Source organism: Tupaia chinensis, unplaced genomic scaffold (genome assembly GCF_000334495.1).
Source record: "Tupaia chinensis unplaced genomic scaffold, TupChi_1.0 Scaffold000154_1, whole genome shotgun sequence".
Taxonomy (NCBI): domain Eukaryota; kingdom Metazoa; phylum Chordata; class Mammalia; order Scandentia; family Tupaiidae; genus Tupaia; species Tupaia belangeri.
Window position 1 is genome coordinate 2,094,190 of NW_006159625.1, and position 12,531 is coordinate 2,106,720.

General features: G+C 42.7%; 1 protein-coding gene across 3 annotated transcripts in view; it reads left to right on the top strand.

Annotated features, from left to right (window-relative positions):
* Positions 1-10,522, top strand: part of DPYS (dihydropyrimidinase) — a 123,783-nt gene extending 113,261 nt beyond the window's left edge. For 2 of the 3 annotated variants that reach the window (XR_001370160.2, XM_006145569.3), the window contains 2 exons: positions 8,646-8,773; positions 10,125-10,522. Coding sequence is in view for 2 of the 3 variants with exons in the window: in XM_006145569.3 (XP_006145631.1) it covers positions 8,646-8,759 (114 nt within the window). In the remaining variant the exon portion in view is untranslated. Of the gene's footprint in view, positions 1-8,645; positions 8,775-10,124 lie in introns of those variants that run through there. The other variant, XM_006145570.3, reaches the window with a different exon arrangement.
* Positions 10,523-12,531: the final 2,009 nt, after the last annotated feature.

Below are 12,531 nucleotides of genomic sequence, written 5' to 3' on the forward strand. Positions count from 1 at the left end.
CCAAAAAAAAAAAAAAAGACACACATGGTTCCTGAAATTATTTGGGGCCAAAATAAACTCTCACTTTTAACTCTATTTTTCTATGAACTTTATAAAGTCCTTATATCTTGGGCATGTACACAGTTTGCTTAGTTCACAGAGTTTTAAATAGTTTTTAAAATACACTACACTACATACACTGAAATTTGATAGTTTTATCAGATTTAAAAATCTAGATTTCTGAATTTTAGAGTAGAGGAGGAGCCTTGTGTTCTCAATCTCACATGGCACGAAGAGGCCACAAGTGGACGGCTGAGTCTCAGATAGGCACTTTCTGGGGTTCACCCAGCAGGCTTCACTTATTAAAGTCCCTTGCCTGACTATGTAGATGTTAGAGTTTGTCCCACTTGGATTAGTTCTAAGGCTTCACTCTCCTTTCCATTTTTCAAATGTCCATCTCCCTTTCTAGAGTTCTCTGGCTATGTTTTGATTCATTTTGTTTGAATCTTCTATATAGTCTCTTTGATTTCACCTCTAGTGCCCTGTACAATCTTTTTACTTGTGGATTCTCAAGAGTCCGTTGTACAAGATTCACCCACTTTTTGACACTTCCTAAGGTTTTGATTAGGTAAACAAGTGCTCTAGAAATGCTACAATTCTTTTTTTTTTCTTTTGTCCATAGAGATTTTTGATACAAGGTATATGCACTTTTTGGCGACACAGAGAGAGACAGAGAGAAAGAACATGAGAAGTCACCCCCCAGGGGAGATGGCCATGCCACAGTCTTTTTCTTCATTCTCCTCTTGGGATTTTGGGCACACATGCACACACATGCACACATGTGTATTATGGCAAAACTATGCAAACTATCCACAAACTTTTTGAGTTTGAAGCTGCCAGGTCCAGGACTTGAACTGTGGTCAGCCATGTGGGAGTCCAGCACCTTAACAACCATGTCACCTGCTGGTCTGGAAATGACACAATTTTTACATACTATATTTCAGTCAAAATGGAAGACATTTAAGGTTCATTTTGCCAGAGAGTTCATTTATAGATGCTGATACTGACAGGTGATAGGTGAGTGACGGTTATAGGAATCCTGGGATTTTTCCAAATGTGATAAAAAAACATTTTTTTTTTTTTTGGAGAGGATTTTTTTCGCTATAGGGCGCGTGCGCTCGCCAGACAGAGAGAAAGAGAGACAGAGAGATAGAAAGTGAGAAATCACCCCCCAGGGGAGATGGTCACACTGCAATCCCTTCTCCTCCATTCTCCTCTCAGGATCTTGGGCACACACACACACGCACCCGGCGTGAGTTTTAAGCCACCGGATCTGAAACGCGAACTGTGGTCGACTACGTGGGAGTCCAGCGACATAGCCATTATGCTAACTGCTGGTTCCTAAAAACAGCAGTTTTAACATTTAATGAACAGTTACTGAATGCAAGTGAAGGCTCTGTTACTACAACAACCTGTTATGGAGGAAAGTATTATTTCCCTCATTTTAAAAATTAAGAAATGATAGAAGGTAGGGAGTGTGAGGAAAGATATTAAGGAGAAAAAGAGAGGCAAGACATTTATGGAACACAGAAATGCATTATTATCTGTTGATAATGTGTATAGCATTCTCAAATGGACTGATGTGAAGTGTTCATGTTGGGAGAATTGGCTTTACAAGCTAAGTAATGTATAGTGATAGACTGTATAAAAGAAATTAAAATAAAATTAAAACAAAAAAAGAAATGGGGGCCAGCAGATGGCCATAGTGTTTACGTCGTTGGACTTCCACATGGCTGACTGCGGTTTGAGTCTCAGACCTGGTGGCTTGAAACTCATGCTGGGCATGTGTGTGTGCATGCCCAAGATCACAGAAGGAGAAGGGATTGTGGCATGACCATTCCCCTTGGGGAGGGGTGATTTTTCACTTTCCCTCTCACTGTCTCTGTCTCTCTCTCTCTCTCCAGTGAGCACATGCACCCTGAGGAGAAACAAAACAAACAAACAACCAAAAAAAAAAACAAAAAACTCTTAAAAAAAGTTAGGAAGTTAAGACACTTGTCCATGTCATACATGGCAAAGCCAGAATAAAAGCCCTGGTTATCTGAATTCAAAAACTGTTTAGTTAAGTAATAAGCTATACTGTAAATTATGAAGAATGAGTTGAATTAGGTAATGAGAGCTATATTTCCCAGCAACAGGTTTGGAAATACTGTATCCAAAGAAAACAAAACAAAAATTGATTTGAACTGGAGGTATTGATGGCAGCTGATTTATTCTGTTCATTCTTGAGGGATGAACAGAAAGGGTGGATATGGGGAATTGTAAAGACTCATGCCACTTGCACAGCTTGAAATCAGCCATTGCAGGAGCATTTACACCATAGAAACAGGCAAGTGCTGTGAAGGTGATGAGAAAAATGGAGGTCAGAAGTGGTTGTTAACATTTACATAAATACCTGTGTATATAATGCACTTCTTAAAAACTTTTTTGTCATACTTTATCCAATCATTCAGTATGATTACTAAGTGGCAGCGTTCAAACTCGAACCCAGACTTGTCTACTGCCCAAATCAACCACTTTAACCTCTGCCTGTGCAATATACTAACCCCAAAGTTTGATGCCTATTAATACTCATAGCTCCCTACTCCCCATTTTCAGGATATTGCTTCCCTAGTCTGCACACAGGTTTTACTTACCATTGAGCTGGCAAACCAGCGGAGCCAACACTAAAATGAGAGGACTCACTGTAGTTGGATTGTCCTTGAGAAACCAGTCACAGGGTATTTTGAAGATTAAATGGAGACATCTGGTAAATTATAAAACATTATCAAAATGCAAGTTTTCATTGTTATGGTTCACCTCTATTGAATGTAAGAGTTGGTTGACATTATCAAAATGCAAGTTTTCATTGTTATGATTCACAACTATTGAATGTAAGAGTTGATTATGTACTAGGGATTCACCAAGCCCTGAATAGCTCAGTTCGTGTACTGGGCGTCCTCTAAGTTCACCAGGTCAGGCATGGATTTCGTTCTCAGGGACTTGCTGTGTATTTGGACTGTTTGATGTCAAATCAATGTCTGCTATCAGTATTTGGAAATTCTATGGTCGCTATTGTGTTTTAGCTTCCATGAGCAGCATAGCGTCAACAACTCCTTTGAGATCCCAAGATCCTTCTCTATTGGTCTTGCTATTCTCAGAAAACCTAGCATCCCAGCACTCTACTTTCTGCAGACGATATGGCTAAATTTTCTATTATCTTACAGCTTCTTCTTTCTTTCCCTCGATCATCTAACCAAAAAGCATTTCTGCAATTATGCAGATGTGATGGTGATTGCAATTAATGTTTATTCATAGTACTACATATGCTATAATTATCATTTTTATCTTTCTATTAACTCATCATAATGACAATCATTAAATACTGGGATCTCAACTTAAGCACGAATCTACCACTGTAAACCATTAGCATCCTGCTGGATGAGGTGGCCTCTCACACAGTTTTACCCTCAAGCCATTTAACTTGATTGTAATCACACCAAGATGGAAAGAATTGCTGTCAAGGTGTGATCATCTCATCTTGATAGCATGTGCTTGAGGAAAAAAGATGCCACAACACAGATCAGCCTTTTCAAAGTGTGTTCTCTGGACGTTGGTTTCTTGATGTCTTCTTTCAGGATGTTGTGAAATAATTCTAGATAATGCTACCCCAAGTGCTTCGATTGTCTTGTGTCATTTTAAAAGTTCTGAGAAGTCTTAGAATCAAGAAATCCTTTTTTATTTAGTAAGTGCTTGTTGGTTACTAGGGACTTCTCTAGGTACTAGGGACACAGGCATCAATAAGACAGCAGTTCCTGAACTCAAAGCATTTCCATTCTACTTGTTTTGAAGATGTTTCATGGTGCTTAAGTTCTAGTTCTGTCTGTGACACTTTTACACCTCTCTGTGCTGTGGTCGATTAGCCATTTACATAAAGAAATCGAGTGATGAGGAGAGATCAAGGCAGAATGTATAATTTGTGAGTCCAAATTGGGAAACCCTTTTGGGTGTGTCTCTGGTAACATGGATTTAAAACCATGAGCCTGAGGCCACCAAGGAAACCATGCTAGACAGAGGAAAGGGAGCTTAAGACAGAGCCCTGGGAGAAACCAAGTGGTATAGTGGTTAGGATGCTGGACTCTCACATGGCTGACTGTGGTTCAAGTCCTAGACCTGGCAACTGGAAATTCACGCTGGACACATGTGCACGCATGTGTGCACAAAATCCCTAGAGGAGAATGGTGGAGAAGGGATAGAGGCATGGCCATCCCGTCGGGGGGTGATTTCTTGCTTTTTGTCTCTGTGTCTCTCCAGCAAGTGCTCATGCCGTGTAGTAAAAATCTCTAAAACGAACAAGCAAACAACAGCAATAAAAAGAAAAACAATGGAGGTCTGGGATATGCCAACCTTCAGCAGTTGAGGAGGGTTGAGAAACTGACAAAGGGACCTGAGAAAATTGGTCAGCGAGGCAGGAAGACAGTCAAAGAACATGGACTTTTGAGAAGACAAGAGAAGAAACCTGCTCACTCCATTCAACCTAGAGTGGTCTGATTCTTAATTCTGGTTTTTCTGTGTGTGTCATGCTGCTTACCCATCCTTTAAGAGTTAGGTCGACTTTTAGCAGGGAGGCTTGGGGCGGAGTCTGTGTTATCACCATATCCCTCTAGGTTAAGGAAAAGAAACCTCCTTTCTGATCCTACTGCTAGCCCAAGGGGTCTTCAAAAAATTCACAGAAAATGTGTATTATGGCAAAACTATGCAAGGATTAAAAAAGTTGTATGTCCAAATAACCATATCTTTCATTCTACTTTCCACAAACTTTTTGAACCCCCCTGTGTAACTTACAGGTGTGAAGCATTGATCCTGCCATGTACTCGGGATCACACCAGGCGGACACGTCATACTTCAGGCCGAATTTGTTCATTGTCACTAGAGAGAAGGAACAGACTAGTTTTCCTAGGAGTTGTGGGTTAAGTCTACTTCGAAAACAAATGGGCCACTGAACATCTGAATAACGGCAGTGACAGTTGAGGATTCTGCCATCACTTTTCCGTTTTGTCACAGTGAGCATCTACTGCGGTTCTTAAGTATATTACATAGAGTACAATGCCAAAGGCAACAGATAGTACAAAGATGAAAAAGACTCGAGTGTAGCCATTACAGAGCTTATGTAACCCGCCTCTAAGGATAAGGAAATATTAAAAGGTTAGAAGTGCTGGAAGGCTGGAGACTAGAACTTAGATTGTCTGATTCCTATCAACTACCTATCAAAGGGAAAGGCTGTGAAGTGTGGGATAGCAAACGCTCCTGAGAGAAGCTTTGTTTGCTTCTGAAGTGGTGGTCTGGGCAGGAGGGATAACATTTCATGCCATTCTGGAAGGAAACCAGACCTTGCCCTGGAGGAGCCACAGAGGCAGCTGTAATGAGACCATGCAGAATAGACCTGAAACCAGATCAGAGACGGGGTGACTCTAGCCAGGCTAAAGTTGCTCAGTGGTGTTGCTGGTGCAGTGAGAGAGTGGTTATTAGGCAGCTCTGTGGCCTGGGACCTATATAGAGAAGGCAGCTCGCCAAAACGGAAATGCGACCTGGAGGTCAGATATGTGGAGAAGCAGAAGGTGTATAAGAGACAATGAGTCAACCCAGGTCAAGCAACCATAAAAAGAGGGGGAAGGCTTGAATGGGAAACCCCCTGTACCTCCCAGGAAAACCCTTGCACCCATATGTACTGAGTATTTGTCATGGGTGCACCAGTCCACAGAGGAAGACAGGCGAGGGAACAGGTAATTCCAGGAAACGGTGGTAAGCAATTTGGTGGATGTGGGGCCAGGTGGTGGCACAGAGGAAATGCAACTGGACCCATGTGGAAAGGTCTTGGGTTTACGTCCCTGAACTTGCCTAAGCGTGCTGGGTGCACGTGCGTGGGCCCGTGATCCAGGCCAGCTGAGACTGGGGAGAGATGGCAGTGAAGACCCCATTGTGTGTGCCTCTCTTTCTGTGTGTGTGTCTCTCTCTGTCTCTCTCTATTTCTGTCTCTGATAGAAGAAATAAATACATGAACTTCTAAATAAAGACAGTGGATGTGGCAGAGAGGGATAAAGCTTTCTAAACTGACGATTACCTGGACTGAGTAATAAATAGAAAGCAAGAGCTATTTATGTAAAGAAAAGAGCAGGCATTCCAGCATGTCCAAAGGCATGGCCCTGGCAGAAAGATCTGAGGCAGGATTCTGATTTGCCTGGCTTGGGTCATACGTAAATCTTGAGCCTTCAGCTAGGTTCAGGAGGAGGGACTCTTCTGAGGGACTGGCCATTTATAGGATGGCCTGTGCTTTACTGGCCCTGCCTGATTTACTGGTGTTGATCATAGGTTCCCGAGAAGGAGTCTAGGACCAACAAACAAGCAACAGCCGAAAACCACAGGTCGTGGGGGAACCAGCAGTTAGCATAATGGCTATGTTGCTGAACTCCCACATAGTCGACTGCGGTTCGTGTCCTGGACCCGGTGGCTTAAAACTCACGCCGGGCGCGTGTGCGTGCGTGCCCAAGATCCCGAGAGGAGAATGGAGGAGAAGGGATTGCGGCGTGACCATCACCCCTGGGGGGTGATTTCTCGCTTTCTGTCTCTATGTCTCTCTCTGTCTGTCTGGCAAGCGCACGCGCCCTACAGTGAAAATCTCTCCAAAAAAAAAACAAAACAAAACAAAAAAACCACAGGTCGTAATGCTTCACGGGAACTGTCGTAGGATGAGAGAGATGGAGTGGGCGCTGCTGAGGGGCACACAGAGCAAACACAGGTCGCACAGACTTGTCCATTTGTGTCACGTGCTCCAGGGGTGCTCAGCTGCAGAAGAGGCTGCTGATTGAACTGAAAGATGCCATGGGTTTTGCCGAAGGAGAATACCAAGAAAAACAGAGAAAGGCAAGGCCCTCGAGATGAGAGGCTGAGAGTGGAAATAAATCTTGGCTTGCGTGGACAGCCCTGGATTGTGCCGGTTCATTATATTTAGTACCCTTTTCGCTCTCAGTAGTGTCCTACTGTGGACAATAAATTACAAAGTCACCCTGGAGATAAGTGATATTTTCTGCAGTCTGGTTTGGAAAATAAAGCCAGGAGAAGGAAAAACAGGGCCCAAAGACCTGAAAGGGAGGATGTGCCTGGAGAGTGGGGTGTCAGGTGTGGATCGGCTGCACGTGACCACACCTGCCATCCAGGGGCTGGGTGGCAGAAACGTGAGGCTGGCATTTCATATCCTGTCACGTTTTCCTCAAGATGATGGCTGGACCCAGGGAAGAAAAGGATTGGGTAGATAGTGAGTCAGTCTGGAATTCCAGCAAAGCACCTAACCTGACATGAAGAGTGGCAGCCTGACCCGGTGAGGGGACAGCAGGGGTCCTCCCATGTACTGAGGGGCCAGTGTGTGCCAAACACGCTTCCCCTTCTGTGGTTCTCTGCTGTGTCCCCTATGCTTGGCCAATAATGGGGGACTGTGTGGCTCTATAACTATGTGTTGAAGAAATAAAAGAAGTGCTTTATCTCTAGAAATCCTCAAGTACATGAGACACAGGTTTTATTTCCTTAGTTTCGTGGATGAGGAAGTGGGCTCAGAGGATTAACTTGCCAGTTCCCGGTAACTAATAAACGGCAAAGGGAGAATTCAAATGTGGATCTGACTTCCTCCGAAGCCCGCATAGTTGATCACCACAATATATTAGTCTTGGTGATCAAAATGAAGCCACAGTAACTTGTTATTTGTCCACGTCTGTGTGTGTATATGTATGTGTATAGACACACACACGTATGTATTTATTAAGAGCTTATTATATGCTGGATATTATTCTAAATACTTTACTTGTATCTAATCTTCTCAACATTTAATTTCACAACAGCCCCATAAAGCAAGTGTTATTATTATTCCCCATTTACGACTAAGGGGACTGAGGCATGGGGTTAAGTAACTGGAAGCAGTCCCAGACAGGTTCCAGAGCCCACGCTCTCACTGTGGCTCGCTGCCTCTCAACTTGTGAATGAATTTGTGTGCAGGTTTACAAACAGCATGATTTAGTTACTTCCCACAATTCCTTTGACTATAAAGTTCGAAGTTCGAAACTGCTCAAGTACTGACTTAGCACTAGCTGAATCCAGAGCTGGTCTATAGAAGGCCTATGATGCACAGAGGCAATCGGAAAAGTGAAACACACACACACACACACACACACACACACACGCACTGCTATAATCTAAAGCAAAGTGCTCTGAAGCCTTAGGACAGGTTGGACACAGAGCTCTGGGAACACAGACAGCTAGGACTGAAAATAGAAAAGACAGCACATCAGGAGGGACTGTAGGAGACAGTTATGGGACTCAGAAGGGTGTGAGGAAAAGGCAGAGACTTCAGTGAGAGGGTCCTGGGGCCTCTGTCTGATGCAAATTAACACCGACAGAGGGATGCAATGCAGATACCCAAGATTTGCCAGAAATTTCTGTGGAAGGGCAAAGAGGTGGGAGTCATGCGATAAATTCGTAAGATTCTTTTATTGCTCTTACAATTCATAAAAGCAGTCACAATTCACTTTGAACTCTAGAAGTCAGTAAACCACAAGGAAAAATGAAATGTTTTATTTCAGACTTGCACACCAACCCCTGTGGAGCGCGCACCCTATAAGGGAGAAGTCATCATGCTGAAAACAGCAACAAAAGAAGACTCCTCAACTGGGACCAGGACACAGGCTTGCCCCTGAGCTCAGTGCTGTTGGTAAGGGACAGCAAGGAAAGTATTCCTGAATGACAGCAGATGAAATGAGTAACTATTTCCTCAGAACCATTTGAAAAGTCCAAGGTCAAAAACTTCCAAGTGATGTAAGACTCAAGGACGGTTGAGCTAAGGGAAGGATGATAGAAGGCCTTTGATGCAGAATGTTTACATGAACCTTCCAGATCGAAGAAGGTGGTGGGTTAGCTGAGATTCATTCTCTGAGATGTTAGGATACATTCAACAGAGCCCACCCCGAAAATCAACTATGAGCAAGGAGCAGGAGGCTGATAACATATGGAGGGACTCATTATTATACTTAAAACAGGGAGTATGAGGGGCCAGCAAGTGGCGTGGTGGTTAAAGTGCTGGATACTCCCACATGGCTGACTATGGTTCAAGTCCTGGACCTGGTGGCTTGCTTTCACACACTGTCTCTCTCTCACCACATTAAAATAAATGAATGAATAAATAAAATTAAATAAATAATTTTTTTAAATGGGGTACGAATAAATAAAATTAAATAAATAATTTTTTTGACTGGGGTACAATTTCACAGTCAAAATGTATAAGCTGACTAGCACTTTATCTGGAAAAAATCTTTGTATTATAAATGTGATTATGTTCTAGAACTTTGAATGAAAAAAGTTAATCAAATATTGCATTCAGGAGTATAATTTTTCAGGATGATTACTTAAGACTATTTGCTATACCTTATTTCACATATAATTTTTGGAACCATAGTCTTTCTACAAAAATAGTTGAGCATGCTATTAGTTTTCTCAGTCTTTTGACATGCAGATGTTTCTTTTTGAAGCACCTATTCTCATTATTCTTATCAATATGCTTTCCTCAGTTGTTTCTTTGTCTGCTGTGCCTATTGAGAGTGGCTCTGTTGTCATTTTACCATCTCTCTAACAGCAGTTCACTGACTTCATGGGAGCTACGTGTTTTTCCAGTTTTGTGATTTCATTAGACTCTGAATTCTTTTTAAATTCATGATGGTTTCAGATGTTTTAACATGTAGCAAAAGACTTGAGCAAGAGGTTGACCTGAAGCATGAACACATTTGTTGATGAGTGGTACCGTCTGACAAAGGCCTGGCTTTATAGTCTCACATTTGGGCAGTCTATGCCTGCCTAGTCAAGCCCCATGGCAGCCGGGACTTGAATAATGAATAGTGGAGTGACGAAGCCCTCCATATACTGTGCTGTGTTCTTTTCAAACTAACAACATTCACGGGAGCGGGATTAGTGTTTACTTTGATTATAGCATTTCTCGAAGGTTAAGCTTCAATTCTGCATCTCTTTGTGACCGAGAATGTTACACTGAGTTCCTTTCATTCTCTTCAAAGGTAAAATCAGAGAAGAGGAGGCTGCCGTTCCCTTCACAGTCAAACATCGTCAGCCCATAGAGAAGCAGGCCTTATTTCAACTCCCAAGATCCTTCAGGAAAAAAATCGCTCTAGGCCTCTTTGATTTTCTTTCAGAAGCAATTGCTGTCTTTCTCACTGTGCCTTTGTTGCTGCGTAAGATTGAAGATATAAATGTGTATTATTGTAATGGAAAGCAAAATTTCATTGATGATACTTTTAAATGCCATTTTGGCTTGTAGTAGATTTCTTTCTTTGAATTTTTAAATCTCACTTTCATTTAAACTTTTTAAAAAAATTGCTGCATTAGCTTCAAATAGCACCACGATTTCACATTTTATTGTAATTAATAAACATTGAAATCTTTATTTTATATCCTATTATCTGAGTTATATATGTCTCCCAACTAGTGAGACTGAGATTCTGGGCGGTTGTTTTGATTTAAAAGTGTGATTTTCTATGGTATATCTGCTCCGGCCATTCCTGGAAATTGGATCCCTCTTCAGCAAATCCCAGGTAATCAGTGTGGATGTTCAATCTTAGAATAAGTTCAAGGCAAATTGTCCAGTCACGCTGATGAATGCAGGACTTGAGGGAATTAATTGGGATGAGCATAGCTGACATACACTGCACCGACATCCTCCTTCTACGGTTTCCAGTCTGTGCTGTGTTCCTTCTGTGTGTGCAGAGACGTCACGCTTATATTTACATCAAATGCAAATGTACTTATATATAACATGAGTATCTGCGTTTCTTCTCCTGGGTAACTAGTCAAGAGCGATTGTGAATATCTGGAATAAAGTCAAAGCAATTGGAACCAGCAGATGGTGTAATGGTTACGCCACTGGACTCCCACACAGTGGACTGCAGTTCAAGTCCTGGGCCTGGCGACTTAACACACGCACACACACGCCAGGTGCATGTGTGTGCGTGCCCAAGATCCTGAGAGAAGAATGACGGAGAAGTGATTGCAGTGTGGTCGTCAACCCCCCCCGGGGGGGGTCTCTCTTTCTGTCTCTCTTCTTCTCTGTCTCTCCCGTGAGGGCATGCACCCTATAGCAAAAATCTCTCTCTCAAAACAAACAAACAAAAAAAATCAAGGCAATTATTTCAAGTAAATCTGCCTTTGACATAATTAGGTCAGAGTTGACTGCACATTTAACAAAGGGGAGCAGGTATCCAGTTTCTGTCATCATTTGTTTATTTTGGAGAGGCTTTTGCTATAGGGCATGTGCACTTTCCAGAAAGACAGAGAGAGAACAAGAAATCACGGATGGTCACGCTGTAATCCCATCTCCTCCATTCTCCTCTCGGGATCTTGGGCACGCACGCATGCACATGCGCCCAGTGTGAGTTTAAGCCACCGGGTCCAGGACTAGAACTGCGGTCGGCTACATGGGAGTCTAGTGACATAGCCATTACCCTAACTGCTGGTCCCTGTCATCATTTGTTCTGAGCACACAGAGAAAGGACAGTGAGCCGCACCTGAAGAATCTTCTAGTTCGGTCAAACTATAGCTCTTTTTCTTCTCTCAGGTTCAGGATACCTTAAAACATGCTGTTATTTTTTCGCCTCCACTTCGGTTGACAATGGAAACTCCACAGTGAACTACTGAAGCTCAGGAAAAGAAATCATTAAATTGCTTTCTCACATAGAAGCCAATTCCCACTCATCCTTTAGTATTCAGCCTAAGTGTTGCCCCCTCTAAGAGACTTTCCCAGGTCCAGCATGACAGGGGAAAGCCCCTCTTTCATGCTTCTCCTTAGCAGAGCCCAACATACACCTCATCACAGCCCCTATTCCAGTGCTCATAATGACCATTTTTACCTGACTCTCCTACTGTGAGTGACTGAAAGCACTTTCAGGACAGGGCCTGTCTGCATCACTACCATTCCCACAGCATGTAGCAGAGTGCCTGGCTAGCGATGGGCATTCAGTGCATATTTATCGGTGTTTAAATAAACAGAGGAAGGGAACCAGCAGTTAGCGTAATGGCTATGTCTCTGGACTCCCACGTAGTCGACCGCGGTTCGTGTCCTGGACCCGGTGGCTTAAAACTCACGCCGGGCGTGTGTACGTGCGTGCCCAAGATCCTGAGAGGAGAATGGAGGAGAAATTGTGATTTCTCACTTTCTGTCTCTATGTCTCTCTCTGTCTGTCTGGCGAGTGCACGCACCCTATAGTGAAAATCTCTCCAAAAAAAAAACCAAAAAAACAAAAACCAAAAAACTTGTCCACATAAAATCTTCAAAAATAAGTAAACAAAGAGAGTGGATTTGACAAAAATAAATCCAATTAATATTTTTGTACCTTTGGGGATTCATATTAGGTGAATGAAGAGAGTCAATAATGAATCTAATCTACCCCTGATGGAAAGTCAGGGACTTTA